We start from the raw sequence: 13290 nt of genomic DNA, 5'->3' as shown, positions 1-13290 counted from the left end.
CACAGGGTGTCCAGGTGCTTGTTTTGGGGGGACCTTTCTTTACCTGGGGATTCCAGCGCTCTTGCCTTCGCTGAAGGGCACTTCCTTCATCTGCTTCCTCCTCTCATCCTGCTCATCAGAGTTGTCGGCTTGTTTCACTCCTGGCACTGGCATCAGCTTGCTGTGTGACCCGGCTCAGTCAGGCCCCCTCTGAACACCTGTAGGATGTCAGGGCTGGACAGTAGAGGGGATGCCTCTTAAACTATGAGAGGGCTGAAGTCTGACTAGAAAATGCAGATTCAACTCTTACTCTTCACACTTTCACTAAGCATTTGCCTTGCTCATTGGGTAGGGAGAGCAGAGCAGGCATAGTGGTGCAGGCTGGAGGGTCCCAGTCCATTGAGATGAGACTGCCTGCAGAGCTCCCTGCAAATGGCCAGAGGGTCAGGAGCTGCAGGAGGCTGAAATCTTTGGGGGCTGGCATACTTTGATTCCATTTGCTGTACTCCGGAATCATGGATATGGATTTTGGTTTTTTTCTCTTTGCACAAGATAGTGAATGAAATATTTTCCCTTGTTACTCAAGATCAACTTTTCTGAGGGTTACCCCTGTGTGAAAGATAATCTACATCCTTTTGTGCATTTGAAATGCTTCTGTGATCTCCTCTTCCATTTTCTGTGGTTGACGTGGGGCAATTTGAAGGCGTTGTGTGTCCAGATTTTGCTTGGAGTGTTTTAGGGGGAGCTCTAGTTTCTGCATTTAAACAAAGAGTAGCATGGGCCTGCTTTCTGAGCACAGGTAGCTAAGAATGGGCTCGTGCTCAAGCTGAAGGCCCATGTGAGCACTTGAATGTACTGAGATGACAGGTGTGGAATGGGTCATGATGAAAGCTTTGCTGTGGGGTTTTAGGGTGAAGAATGCTTGTGCTGTTTTATCTTTATTTGCGGGGGGATAGGAGGTGACAGCCTGAGTGTATTAGTACCCAAAGTCTTATTTAAAAGCTCCTCATTCCTGCTCTGGGTGTGACAAAGGTGAACCTTGGATACCTCAGTGGATGTCTGCAGGTGAGTGTGTGCAGCGTCCTTTCTGTAAAACATTGTAAAGAGTCCTAGCAGTTTCAGGAATGGACTTCTGAAGGCCACTGTTTCCAAAATCCACACCAAGTACTGTGAAAATGAGGGTGGACCCTCCTGGACGGTGTTTCTTTATCGGAGAGGAAGCATGTTTGGAACATCTGAGGGCCCATCTTGGATTGGAGGATCATCTGCTTCAGGCAGGGCCTCCCAGAGAGCCTCTGATAGCCAAACTCTAAGACTTTGTTTCTCGGGGCCTCAAAAGAAGTCGATGGAAAAAAGATAATTGCCCTTTTATTTTTCCCTGAGCACTCTTTGAATCACAGTCATTTAAAGGATGTCAGAGACACAGATTAGATTGCAGAGTTTAATTCCAATCAGTAATTAATTACAGGAAGCCTGCTAAGCGCCGACCACTGTGAACCATGTCTCTGGAGGTGGACCGGCCTGTAGAAACCATGCACTCCAGGGATGAGGTACTCTTGCCTGACTTGCCCAAGGCAGAAGTTGCTAATCCATTGTGGGTCCTTTCCCAATGAGCTGAGGTATGGCTTTAGGCACAGTACTCAGGCAGGGGGTGCGATGCATGGCTGCTCTTTCAAGATGCTCCTTATGCCTTTTCTGGTCTTATCCAAGTCCTTCAATTCTCAGATGGAGAAACAGGGCCAATCAGTTGCCTACTTAGTTGACTCCATGCATAGCATCTTTGACCTCCAAATGACCAGATCAGATGTTTCTTTGCTTCCGAGTCCTCCCTGGCATTTGGTGTGGCAGACCAGCCCCTCCAGGCTCCCTCCACCCCATTGCCTTCTAGGATGCATCATTCTCTTGCTCCTCCTACCCCTGCTCCGAGTGATCTTTCTGTGTCTCTTCCAGAAACTCATTTTTTTCTCCTGTCTTCACAGGAAGTATTTCCCCAGATTCTGAACTGTATACACTTAGAACGGTGTTACTTCAGGCCGGGTGTGGTGGCTTGTGCCTGTAATCCCTGAACTTTGGGAGGCTGAGGTGGGTGGATCCCCTGAGGTCAGGAGTTTGAGACCAGCCTGGCCTACATGGCAAAACACTGTCTTTCCTAAAAATACAAAAAATTAGCTGCTCCTGGTGGCAGGCACCTGTAATCTCAGTTACTTGAGAGGCTGAGTCAGGAGAATCGCTTGAACCCAGAAGGCGGAGGTTGCAGTGAGCTGAGATTGCACCACTACACTCAAGCCTGGGCAACAGAGGGAGACTCCTTCTCAAAGAAAAAAAAAAAGAACAGTGTTACTTCATAGTCACTGTTTAGGAGGTCCATAGATCCAGGCCTCTCCTCTGTTTTTTCTTTTTCTTTCCCAGTGACATTGTTCGAATTGAGTCTTATGTTTTTTCTAACCCAAGGGCTTCCCATTACCAATTAGTGACTCTGGGCTTGTCACTCACATCCTGCAGGCTCAATGGTGTGACTCTGGAGTGGACTGTGTTAGCCTGAAACTTTCTCCGTGGTGCCACATTCCAGTTTCTGAGTGTCAGCAGGCTGTCTTCACAAGGATTTTCTTTCATGCATTCCATCTGATGGATTTCAACGATCTCATTCCTCTTTCTTCAGTCCACTGCCTCTGTTAACTGTGTTACCTTCTAGGATGCCCCAACCACAAACCTCAGCACCATCCTCCATTCTTCCCTACCTGTGATCTTGGGCCCTCTCCCCACCCATACCCCATGACCAGTAGTTAAGGACAGCTCTTGTGGGAACATCCTAACTGTTCTCTCTACTTCCAGGCTCTCCCTGCTTCCATCCTTCCAGTTCCCAGTTGCTGGAGACAGGTTCCCGAAGCTCATACCTGCTTGCTGATTCCTGTGTTCAAAAACCCTGGGCATTCTTGAACTCCAAGGCGCAGAAGCGGGAGCTTTCACCCATAGTAATGAAAGTCAGAGTAGAAATTGTGTGAAACTAGGTGAGATGTGGTCCACCCTGAGGGCCCAGAGATTTTGGACACCTCTAATGGAGAGAAATGGAGGTGAAGCTCTTGGGTGGTTTTTTTTTTTTTTGACACATTGTTTCACTGGAATGCACCCAGGCTGGAGTGTAGTGGCGTGATCTCCTGATCTTGGCTCACTGCAATCTCTGCATCCCAGATTCTCGTGCCTCACCCTCCCGAGTAGCTGGGATTACAGGTGTGTACCACCACACCTGGCTGATTTTTTTTTTTTTTAAATAGGAGGTTTCACCATGTTGGCCAGGCTGGTCTCCAACTCCAGGCCTCAAGTGATCCACCTGCCTCAGCCTCCCAGAATGCTGGGGTTACAGGCGTGGGCCACTGCACCTGGCCTTCTTGCTTTTTAATTCCTTTTCCTTTTGTATGTATGTTTGTTGTTTTTGTTGTTTGTGTTTTGAATAAGAGTAGAAGGAAGAAGGAGTTTCTGGAAGAGAAGAGGTTGACAGTAGAGAGTAGAGAGAAGCATGAAGGAAGACTGGGAAAGATTTGCAGTGGAGTTGGGGATGGAGATAGACCTGAGCCTCCTGAGGAGGCGAAAAATAGATCATTTATTAGCATTTCCTTTATAGTTACGAAGCACTTTCAGCATCCAGTACTTCATTTGCTCTGCAAAACAGCCTGTGAAATACTGACTATATAAAGACTTTTAGCCTCAGTGTACAAATGACACCAAGGCTCAGAAAAAGTATTTGCTCCTGGTCACTGATTAGGAGGTGGCCAAAGCAGAGGGAGCCCATGTCCATCCAGCTCCTGATCCTGTGTCCTTTCCACAGTATGGGGTCGCTTTGTGCCTCCCACCCTATGCCAGGGGTCTTGACGAGTTCAAACTCAGCAGGAACATTGTGGTGGGCAAGGGGTTCTCCATGACCTCAGAGCCCTAGTTGCTGCTACTACAGACCCAGGCTGAGTTGCCTTGGTGGTCAGTGATTCTCAAGGCAGCCCACAAAGTAGATGAGGAGGGAAGTGTAGATGGCATTGAAGAAAGAGGGGGCAGAAACAGCATCCGTTTGCTGATGTCTTAGATAAGACCTTTCCTTTGTAGTTGCCCTCTTTGGCCTCTGTGGACAGAGTGTCCCTGACCTGTGAAGCCTGGGATGCCATGTCCTTGCCTAATACCCAGTTCATGCCATGAGACTTGGGCAGTTCCCAGAGCCATCATTTTCTCTGGCTGATGACTCAGCTTACCTTGAACTGAGATTAATGGAACATGCCATTGTGGGATGGTGTGGCACTGAGGGACAGTAGGGGAGGGACACCTTTACAGTTCTTTTGCGTTTAGTCTAAGCATCAGAATCATAAACAGCTTCCTGAAACTCCATTGGCCCACTCCATTTCCTGCTGCCTTCTAAAGACCCAGGATGGAGATACTTATCTAGCTTGTTTCAGAGGCAGTACTGGTCTCTTCTGAGGGGATCAGAGAAGTCCATAGCCAGAGGAGTGACAAGACCAGAGAGGTTGAAGCCAGGACCAGAGGACAAGGCTGGCAGCTGAGCTGTGACAGAGGTGACTGGAACCCTTCTTTCTCATGCTTCCCTTTTTTCCTTCTGTTGGAAAGATGGCCTTGGCCACAGTGCTGAATGCTGGCCACGAGATAGCACGCCTGCTTGGAGAAGAGCTACTGACCTGCCAGTAGTGATTACTAGGTACCTCCTGTTCCCTGAGTGTTGACACTGGGCGAGGGGTGCCTGCTTGCATCTTTTTCTATCCAGTGGGACAAGGAACTAGTGAGTATCACTTTTTCTGATCTTGTCAGAAAGGAGGAGGTCTGGTCAGGAGTTCAAGACTAGCCTGACCAACATGGTGAAATCCCATCTCTACTAAAATACAAAAATTAGCCAGGCGCAGAGGCACATGCCTATAACCCCAGCTACTCAGGAGGCTGAGGCAGGAGAATCACTTGAACCTGGGAGATGAAGGTTGCAGTGAGCCGAAATCATGCACTCCAGCCTGGGTGACAGAGCGAGACCCTGTCTCAAAAAACAAAAAACAACAACAAAAAAGGAGGTCTAGGGTTAGTGGATGAGAGTCCTGCTTGAGTTGGGACCCTCTGCTTACTAGCTTTGTGGTCTTGGGCAAGTTACTTGGCTTCTCTGAGCCTACATTTCATCTAGAAGGTGAGTTGATAGTGGCCCATCTTGTAGGATTGCTAGGAGAATTAAATGAAATAATCCATACAAATCGTGCCTTTCCTGCAACAAGTGCTCAATAAACGTTACCTGATGTGAGTAGAGTGTACTGGTACATTCAACAAAAACATGAGCTGTGACATGTAGGATGCCTAGTAGACATTGAAGGCTCTCCCTAATGCTCTGCCTGATTTCAGTCAGCCTCCTTGATAACTGGGGAAGTTCAGGGGGTAGGTGGAGTGCAGATTCAGCTTGATCAGGAGTCGGGAGGATTGTGTCTCTCTCTTACCTTCACCATTAAGCAACATGGACATATCTGAGCACCTCTCTGAGCCCTGACCACATGCAGTTGTGTTCAGTTTGTTTGTTTGTTTATTTATTTTTATTTATTTTTTGAGATGGAATCTTGTTCTGTTGCCCACGTTGGAGTGCAGTGGTGCAATCTCGGCTCACTGCAACCTCCACCTCCTGGGTTCAAGCAGTTCTCCTGCCCCAGCCTCCCAAGTAGCTGGGATTACAGGCATGCACCACCATGCCCGGCTAATTTTTGTATTTTTAGTAGAGGTGGAGTTTTACCATGTTGACCAGGCTGGTCCTGAAACCCTGACCTCAGGTGATCAGCCCGCCTTGGCCTCCCAGAGTGCTAGGATTACAGGCGTGAGCCACTGCACCGGCTGTGTTCAGTTTCTTTACTTGTGTGGTCGACTCTCCCACCTCACTACTATCCACTTCTCTGTCTTCTTGGTTGATTTCTCTTCTCATCCCTTAGCCCCTGGATGCTCAGGTTAATTCCTTGGACCTCTCCACTGCCCTTCCTGTCCGTACTTCTTCCTTGGGTGATTTTATCAAGACCCATCACTTGAAATACTAAGCATATGCTGACAATTCTCAGATTATATCTCTAGTCATGACCTTGTCACTGAACTTGAGGCCTGTACATCCATCTGCCTTCCTGACGCCTCCCTTGTGTGTCTGTAGGCACCTCATGTGTAACCAGGCCCGGCAGGAACTCATGATTCCCCAACTCCCTCCTCATCCGTTCCTCTTGCAGGCTTCCCCCTTTCAGCAAGGACCAACCTCATCCTTCCAGTTTCCAGGCCAAGAATCCTGGAGTCATCCTTGACTTTTCTTTCTTTCTGATTCCACATTGGGCCTGTGAGCAGATCCTTTCAGCTCTGCTCCAACCCAAATGTGGAGTAGGAAAGAAAGAAAAGCTCCACAATATCCCTCAAATCCAGCTACTTGTCACCAACACCATTCTTGTCACCCTGGTCCAAGCCCCCAGAATTGCTCCCCTGGACTTGTGAGTTTGCTGTCTGAGTTGTTTCTGTGCTTCCCTGCTTATGGACCACATTCAACAAAGCATCTCATGAGCCTAGGTAGATGTAAGTCAGATCATGGCTTTCCTCAACTCAGAATCTTCCAGAGGTTTCCCATCTCACTCTGAGTAAAGCCCTGCTTCCTCTCTGTGGCCCATAAGGTCCTGCCTGGAGCTGTCCCGTTGCCCCTCTGACCTCATCTGCATCTTCCTGCAGGTTCCTCCACCTGCAGCAGACAGGTCTCCCCGCATGGGGTGGCCCCAGGGCCTTTGCACTTGCTATTCCTTCCTCTAGCACTCCACACTTCCTCTAGGTCGCTGGGGAAAGATGACCTGCCCAGAGAGACCCCTGCCACCACTGTACAGTAGCCACATCTCCTCTCCACCCTCACCACCTACCATTTAACTCTGCCACATTTTTCTTCATAGCACTTACTACCCAATACAGTTTATGTTTGTTTATTTCTCCCCCACCCCTGTCACCCTGTTCATGTGAGCTCCATGAGGGCAGGGATTTGTCCATCTTGCTTCCTGCTGCGTCCCAGTACTTCACCCAGCATTCACCCAGCGTTTGGTGAATGAATGGGCCTTGTGTTTCCGGGGACAGACATGCCCACCAATGAGTAGCATCTTTTACAGGGCACTGACTGATGTCTGTGTGTGGGTGGTGGGAGCCAGGACTGGATGAGTGGAGGTGCAAGCCTGGTGTGATTCCAGGCACACCGTGAGCATTCTGGTTTGTTCTTTGTGAACCACCAGAGAAACGGAAATCACAAGGCATACTGGGGATGGCTTGAAATTGCCATGGCCACGTGGAATGGTGGGAGGGGAGAGGAAGCCTTCTTATCCACAGGCATAGATAGGGCTGTATTCAGGTATTGAGAGGCGACACTCATGGCTGGCGTGAGGGGGGGGGCATTAGCTCTTGAGGGAGATGGTTATGGGAGGTACACAGAATACTCAGTGCAGAGCTTCTATGAGCAAAACATTCCAGAAGTCAAGAGAAGGCTGGGTGACTGTCCTCCAGGTCCCGTCCATAGCATCTACCGTCTGTGTACACTGCAGAGGCCACCCTATGCCCTGCCTTCCTTAGGAGCCTGCGAGAGGATAACAGTAACGAGAGCTGGTGTTTGTGGATTGCTTGCTGTGTGCCTGGCTCTGTTCTAAGGGCTTTCCCTCTCTTTGCTCATTCTGTTCTCATCACCTATTATTCTTCCTATGTTTATAAATGAGGAGATGCACAGAAAGTAGAAGCAACTTATTTGACGTCTCACAACTGGCGAGTGGCAGGCCTGAGCCAGCCGGTCCGATGCAGAGCCTGCCTTGGTACAGTTGCCCTGAGAGGGTGGAGGGTAGTGTACTCTGCAAGGTATGCGCTCCATCCAGTGTGGGAGGGAGGCAGCCTCTTCTCCATTTACTGACTGGTGGAAACTGAGTGCCGGGCCAGAGCAGGAGGGAGCCGGGGGTGCCTGGTGCATTTCAGAGAGCTGCTTCCTGCCTGTCTGACTTCTGGGGCTTATTGGAAGTTTATTCCAGGGCAGACATGGCCCCCGGGGGATGTCCGGCTGGAGCATAATGGAGGCGTGGCTGCCCCTTGGGTGCCCGTGCTGCTCAGATTTCGTGTCTGGGTTTGGTGTGGCATGTGCTATCAGGGTGGTGGGGCAGAGGTGCTGCGACTGGCCCTGCTCCGCTCCTTCAGCTGTGCTCCTCGCCTTGCGGGTGCTGTCAGGCTTGGCTATGTTCATTGTCCCCCCTCCACCCACACCTTCCAGGGCATAGCACGATGGCCCCGTCGTCCTCCTGCCGAGTTCATCAGACCCTCTTTGGGCCTCCTCCTGTGCCTTTTTGGTGCAGAACTGTCTCAGCCTGGCCAGGAGTGACAGCAGGGAGCAGGGCTTGGTTTTGGTGATGGAAAGCAAGAACTGAGAGGTGTTCCCACCTGGTGTCAGGTTTGATGGTCTTAGGTCTCCCCACTGCTTTCCCTCCCTACCTGCTCCCATCCCCAGCCTGCAGCCAGGCAGCTGTGAAGGGAGGCAGAACAAAGAGGGTGGCTTTCATCAGACACAGGCTTTGTGCTCATCCCAAAGCCTCCAGGAGCCTGTGCTTTGCTGGTGAGGACAAGCAGGCTATCCGACTGTGGACTCTTTTCATCCCTCGAAATGTAACAAACTTCCATCTTTCCTTCATGTGCCAGTTTTTTTTTTTTTTTTTTTAAATCCCTGTCACTTGTCACTTAAAAGAGGAAAAAAAAAAAGTACAGAAAAAGACCAAAACCAGTCCAGTAGTTAGCGAGTGAGGGGTCTTGCATGGTACTGAATGATTAATTCTGGGTGCACATGTTTTGTTTTCCCTCTTTTCATATTTTTGCCTTGGGGCATTTTGGGTGGGGAAGGGAGGGGAGTCACAGATGGCAAATTGATGTGAGAGTTTTCTCAGGTTCAGGCAATTTAGTTCATTATTTTATAAATGGCCTCAAAAGTCCAGTGGGAAGGGGTTAGGGAATGTGTTAAGGAATAGACACAAAAGCCAGGTGCAGTGGCGCAAACCTTAATCCCAGCACTTTGGGAGGCTGAGGCGAGCAGATTGCTTGAGCCCAGAAGTTCAAGACCAGCCTGGGCAACAAAGAGAGACCTTGTCTCTATTTATTTTAAAATACAGAATTGAAGAAAAAAAAAAAAAGAATGGACAGAGAGCTCAGCAAGCATCATCTTCCTTCCTGCCACTCCACACAGATCTCACTGCATACTGAGGTTAAATCTCCAATTGTCTGGGCAATGCCCCCTCCCCTTTACCTTTTTTTTCCTCTATTTTCCTTCCTTCCTTCCCTCCCTCCCTCCCTCCCTCTTTCTGAAAAAAAATATGGGGTCAGCTGCTGTGGTGGCTCATGCCTATAATTCCAGCATTTTGGGGTGGATCAGTTGAGGTAAGGAGTTCGAGACCAGCCTGGCCAACATGGTGAAACCCTGTCTCTACTAAAAAATACAAAATAGCCAGGCATGGTGGTGCGTGCCTGTAGTCCCAGCTACTCAGGAGGCTGAGGCTCGAGAATAGCTTGAACCTGGGAGGTAGAGGTTACAGTGAGCTGGGATTGCGCCACTCCACTCCAGCCTGGGCGACAGAGCGAGACTCTGTTTTTTAAAAAAAAAAAAAAAAAAAAAAAAGATGGGTTCTTGCTATATTGCCCAGGGTGGTCTTGAACTCCTGACCTAAGTGATCCTCCTGCTTCAGCCTCCCACAGTGCTGGGATTACAGGCAAAGAGCCACCTCACCTGGCCACCTTTACCTTTTAAAGATGGATGAGCAGTTCTTACAATGACCAGAAACGGGGAATCCACATCATTGCTCTAATTTTTTTTTTTTTGTAGCACAGTGATGCTGCTTGTTCTAAAACTTGGTGGAGAATACTGTAGCATTATCTCAGTTGAGGAAAACAAATATTAAATCTTAACTTACAAACCGAGAGTGGGGTTTTCCCACCCTTGGGTGGCGTATAAGACACATGAGCAGGACTTCCTTGATGACATGCCAGTGTCTGTGGCTGCTCCATTCCAGGGCCATGGTCACCCTATACCTCCCTGAAATACTGGGCCTTGTCTGCTTCCAAGTTTGGGTTTCAGTGTCTGTAGCTTTGGGCCATGCTTTTAAAGGGTAGGAGGCTGAGCCCCTAGGGAGGGCTAGGGCTGCCCTGAATGTAGTTTTTGTTTTTTGTTTTTTGTTTTTCTGCCACCTTTCTTCCCACCTGAGAACTGAGCATGGTTCTGTAAGCGGGCTTCCTAGTAGCCCACTAGTAGGATCTGAGCCCTCTGTTCCCCCAGCATCCCAGGAAGTCTTTAAAACAGAGAAGGTGGGCTCTGCCAAAGGTGATAGCACTCCGCAACTTTCACGCTGTCACCTCCTTCCTCATCTCTGCAGTTCACAGAATTGAGTGGCTCTCAAGTGCAGGCTTCTCCACACCCTGCGACTTCCCTCTGCAGCCAGCACAGGCATGGGTATGGAATGGGGTCTATGAAGCCACAGCTCCTTCTTCTCTTTCTTCCCACTTGGGTGGAAGTGGCTCAGCTCAGAATGCCTGTTGAGTGCTGTCTTGGTGTGGGGAGATAGGCAGGGAGGAGATGAGCCCATTCCCAGGGAATAGAGGCTGGGAAGCCTTGGCCCAAGCCAGCCCTGCTCTGAGACTTCTTACCCTTCCAGAGAAATGGGTTCTGCCTCTTGTCTCCTGCAAGCCAATCTGGCTTCTCATGTGCTTATCCAAGGCCACCACCTTCCAGGGCCAGCTCCAGGCCCCTGCCTCCATGAAGTCCTCTCTGACTGCTCTTCTGTGTGGAGCCAGGCAGCAGTATTGTGTGTAGGATTTGAGAGCACAGGCGCTGGGGTAGACTGCCTGGGTTTGTATCCTGTTTACACTCTTAGTAGCCCTAGCACGACCTTAAGCAAATTAATTTTTTTTTTTTTTTTTTGAGACAGAGTCTCGCTTAGTCGCCCAGGCTGGAGTGCAGTGGCGCGATCTCGGCTCACTGCAAGCTCCGCCTCCCGGGTTCACGCCATTCTCCTGCCTCAGCCTCCCGAGTAGCTGGGACTACAGGCGCCCGCCGCCTCGCCCGGCTAATTTTTTGCATTTTTAGTAGAGACGGGGTTTCACCGTGTTAGCCAGGATGGTCTCGATCTCCTGACCTCATGATCCGCCCGCCTCGGCCTCCCAAAGTGCTGGGATTACAGGCGTGAGCCACCGCGCCCGGCCTAATTTTTCTAACTCTTAGTTTCTTCCTCTGTGAAATGGGACTAATGACAACCTCTGGGTTGTTATGGAAATTATTGGAGGCAATACATGCAAAGTACTTAGCACAGTCACAGCACTCAGTAGTGCTTAGTACCTATTAGCTGCTATTATTTTTCTTGAGAGTGCCATATACAGTGCAGCGGTTTGCTTGTGGATTGTGTGACTTGTCACTCTAGTACAGCTTTCTATGTAGGTAATTGAGGAATTGAACAGCAGAATTGGAAGGGCCCTCTGCAGGTCTGGACTGACCATAATAACAGCAGCTAACGCTTAAGAGTACCAGCTATTTGAGCTGCTGTTTCAATCACTTTTCACAAACAGGCAGAATATCCCTTATCTGAAATCCTTGGAACCAGAAGTGTTTTTGGGTCTTGGATTTCTCCAGATTTTGGAATATTTTCATATACATAATGAGATATCTTGGGAGTGGGACCCAAGTCTAGATGGGAAATGTATTCGCGTTTCATATACACCTTATATACACATAGCGTGAAGATAATTTTATTTTTCCTTTGAGGAAGCAGAATAAACTGTATCATGTGCCTGCATTTTGACTGGCCCATCACATGAGGTCAGGTGTGGAATTTTCTGCAGTGGTGTCATGTTAGTACTCAAAAAGTTTCAGATTTTGGAGATTTTTGGATTTCGGATTTTTGGATTAGGGATACTCAGCCTGCATTAAATCAGTTTATCCTCAAACAGCTCTAAGAGATAAGCACTTCTATCATCCCATTTTACTGATAAGTATGTGGAAGGACAGAGAGGCAGAGTGACTTCCCTAATGGCACACAGCTAATAAGGGGCTGGGCTGGGAGCTGACTCCAGGCAGGTTGGCCCCAGCTGTGTTGCAGTCATTACTGTTTGGCTCAGAGAGAAGGGCCTTCTTCTGAAGGTTACTCACAGCAGATGAGTAGCCTCCAGGCTCTTGAGCCCCTGGCTTGCCATTCTTTCTCCCGAACCTGGCTCAGTGCCATGCTAGGCTGGGGGCACGTGTTAGAAACCTGGCTGACACGTGCGAGTCCGGGAGCGATTGGGCACCTTTGGTCATTCTGCTGTAGGCTGTGGTTCCTCAGTGTGAACTGGAGGAGGGTGGCAGGATGTGGCAGGTGCCCTGAAAGTGACTGTCCTCCTGGGGCCCAGGCAGCACTTCCTGCTCTGTCTTCAGGGACCCCAGAGTCCAGAGAGTAGCAGCTTTCTTTCTCCCTCCCCTTTCCCTGGGGATTGAGGTAGGGGGTGCTGGCCTCCCCGTGACCATGAGCTGTCAGCTCTCTGCCTTTCTGCCTGGGCCCTTCTGGAGGACAGGGAGAACTCTGTGTGCTGGTTCAAGGCTGGAACAAGTTCCTTCAGCCACTGTGGGCTTCACGAAGAGGAAGCGTGAGTCACCAGGGCCTTTACAAGCTCCAGGTGAATGGAAGGGGTGTGTTGGGGGTGCGCTTCCATCTCTCTTGGGCCCCATGGGCTGTGGGAGGGGGCCTGGGAGGGCTGGCGCATTCCATTATTGTTCGGGTGATTTTTACTGGAAGTTCTTTTGAAGTGGTCTTTGTGACCCAATGGCGCTGAGTCACAGGGTAAACAGAATTAGCAGGGGCCGGGCTCTTGGAAAGGACACAGACAGTGCCTGTGGGCCAATCCCAGAGGGTCACCAGGCTGGCTTCCTCCCAGTGGCTTTCTTCCACCTCTCCCAAGGTTTTGGCTGCAGCTTCCATGTGCATCCCACCTGTGGACTCCAGCTCTGGGCCAGTGTGTAGAGCATGTGCCCTAGGGGCTTGTGAGAAATGCGTTCTGAAACCCCACCCTTGTCTGCTGAAGAAGCGCTTAGGTTGCCCAGATAGTTCCTTTGATAGTAAAGAATCTCCTTATATCATGCTCTGGTCCACATGTCCACATCTAAACTTGGCCTCAAGCTCCGCTTTTCTGGAAATGTTTCCACATCATCCAACTCTCCCTGGGTCTCATCAGCACCTCTGCACGGTACTTGGTAGCTTGCATGAGTTTGTGGTGGGTGCCCTCCTCTCGTGTGTGTGTGTGTGTGTGTGTGTG

The 13290-nt window shown here is 49.7% G+C and overlaps 1 protein-coding gene across 1 annotated transcript in view; it reads left to right on the top strand.

The window, feature by feature from the left end:
- Positions 1–13290, top strand: part of DLG5 (discs, large homolog 5 (Drosophila)) — a 155354-nt gene that overhangs the window by 53525 nt on the left and 88539 nt on the right. Inside the window, exon 2 of the mRNA XM_011974879.1 lies at positions 11292–11333. Within this exon, the coding sequence (XP_011830269.1) occupies position 11333 (1 nt within the window). The 5' untranslated portion in view covers positions 11292–11332. The remainder of the gene's footprint in view (positions 1–11291; positions 11334–13290) is intronic.

This window comes from Mandrillus leucophaeus, unplaced genomic scaffold, assembly GCF_000951045.1.
Source record: "Mandrillus leucophaeus isolate KB7577 unplaced genomic scaffold, Mleu.le_1.0 Scaffold15, whole genome shotgun sequence".
Taxonomy (NCBI): Eukaryota; Metazoa; Chordata; class Mammalia; order Primates; family Cercopithecidae; genus Mandrillus; species Mandrillus leucophaeus.
Note: the sequence above shows the minus strand (reverse complement) of the source record. Positions and strands in the feature narration are given on the sequence as shown.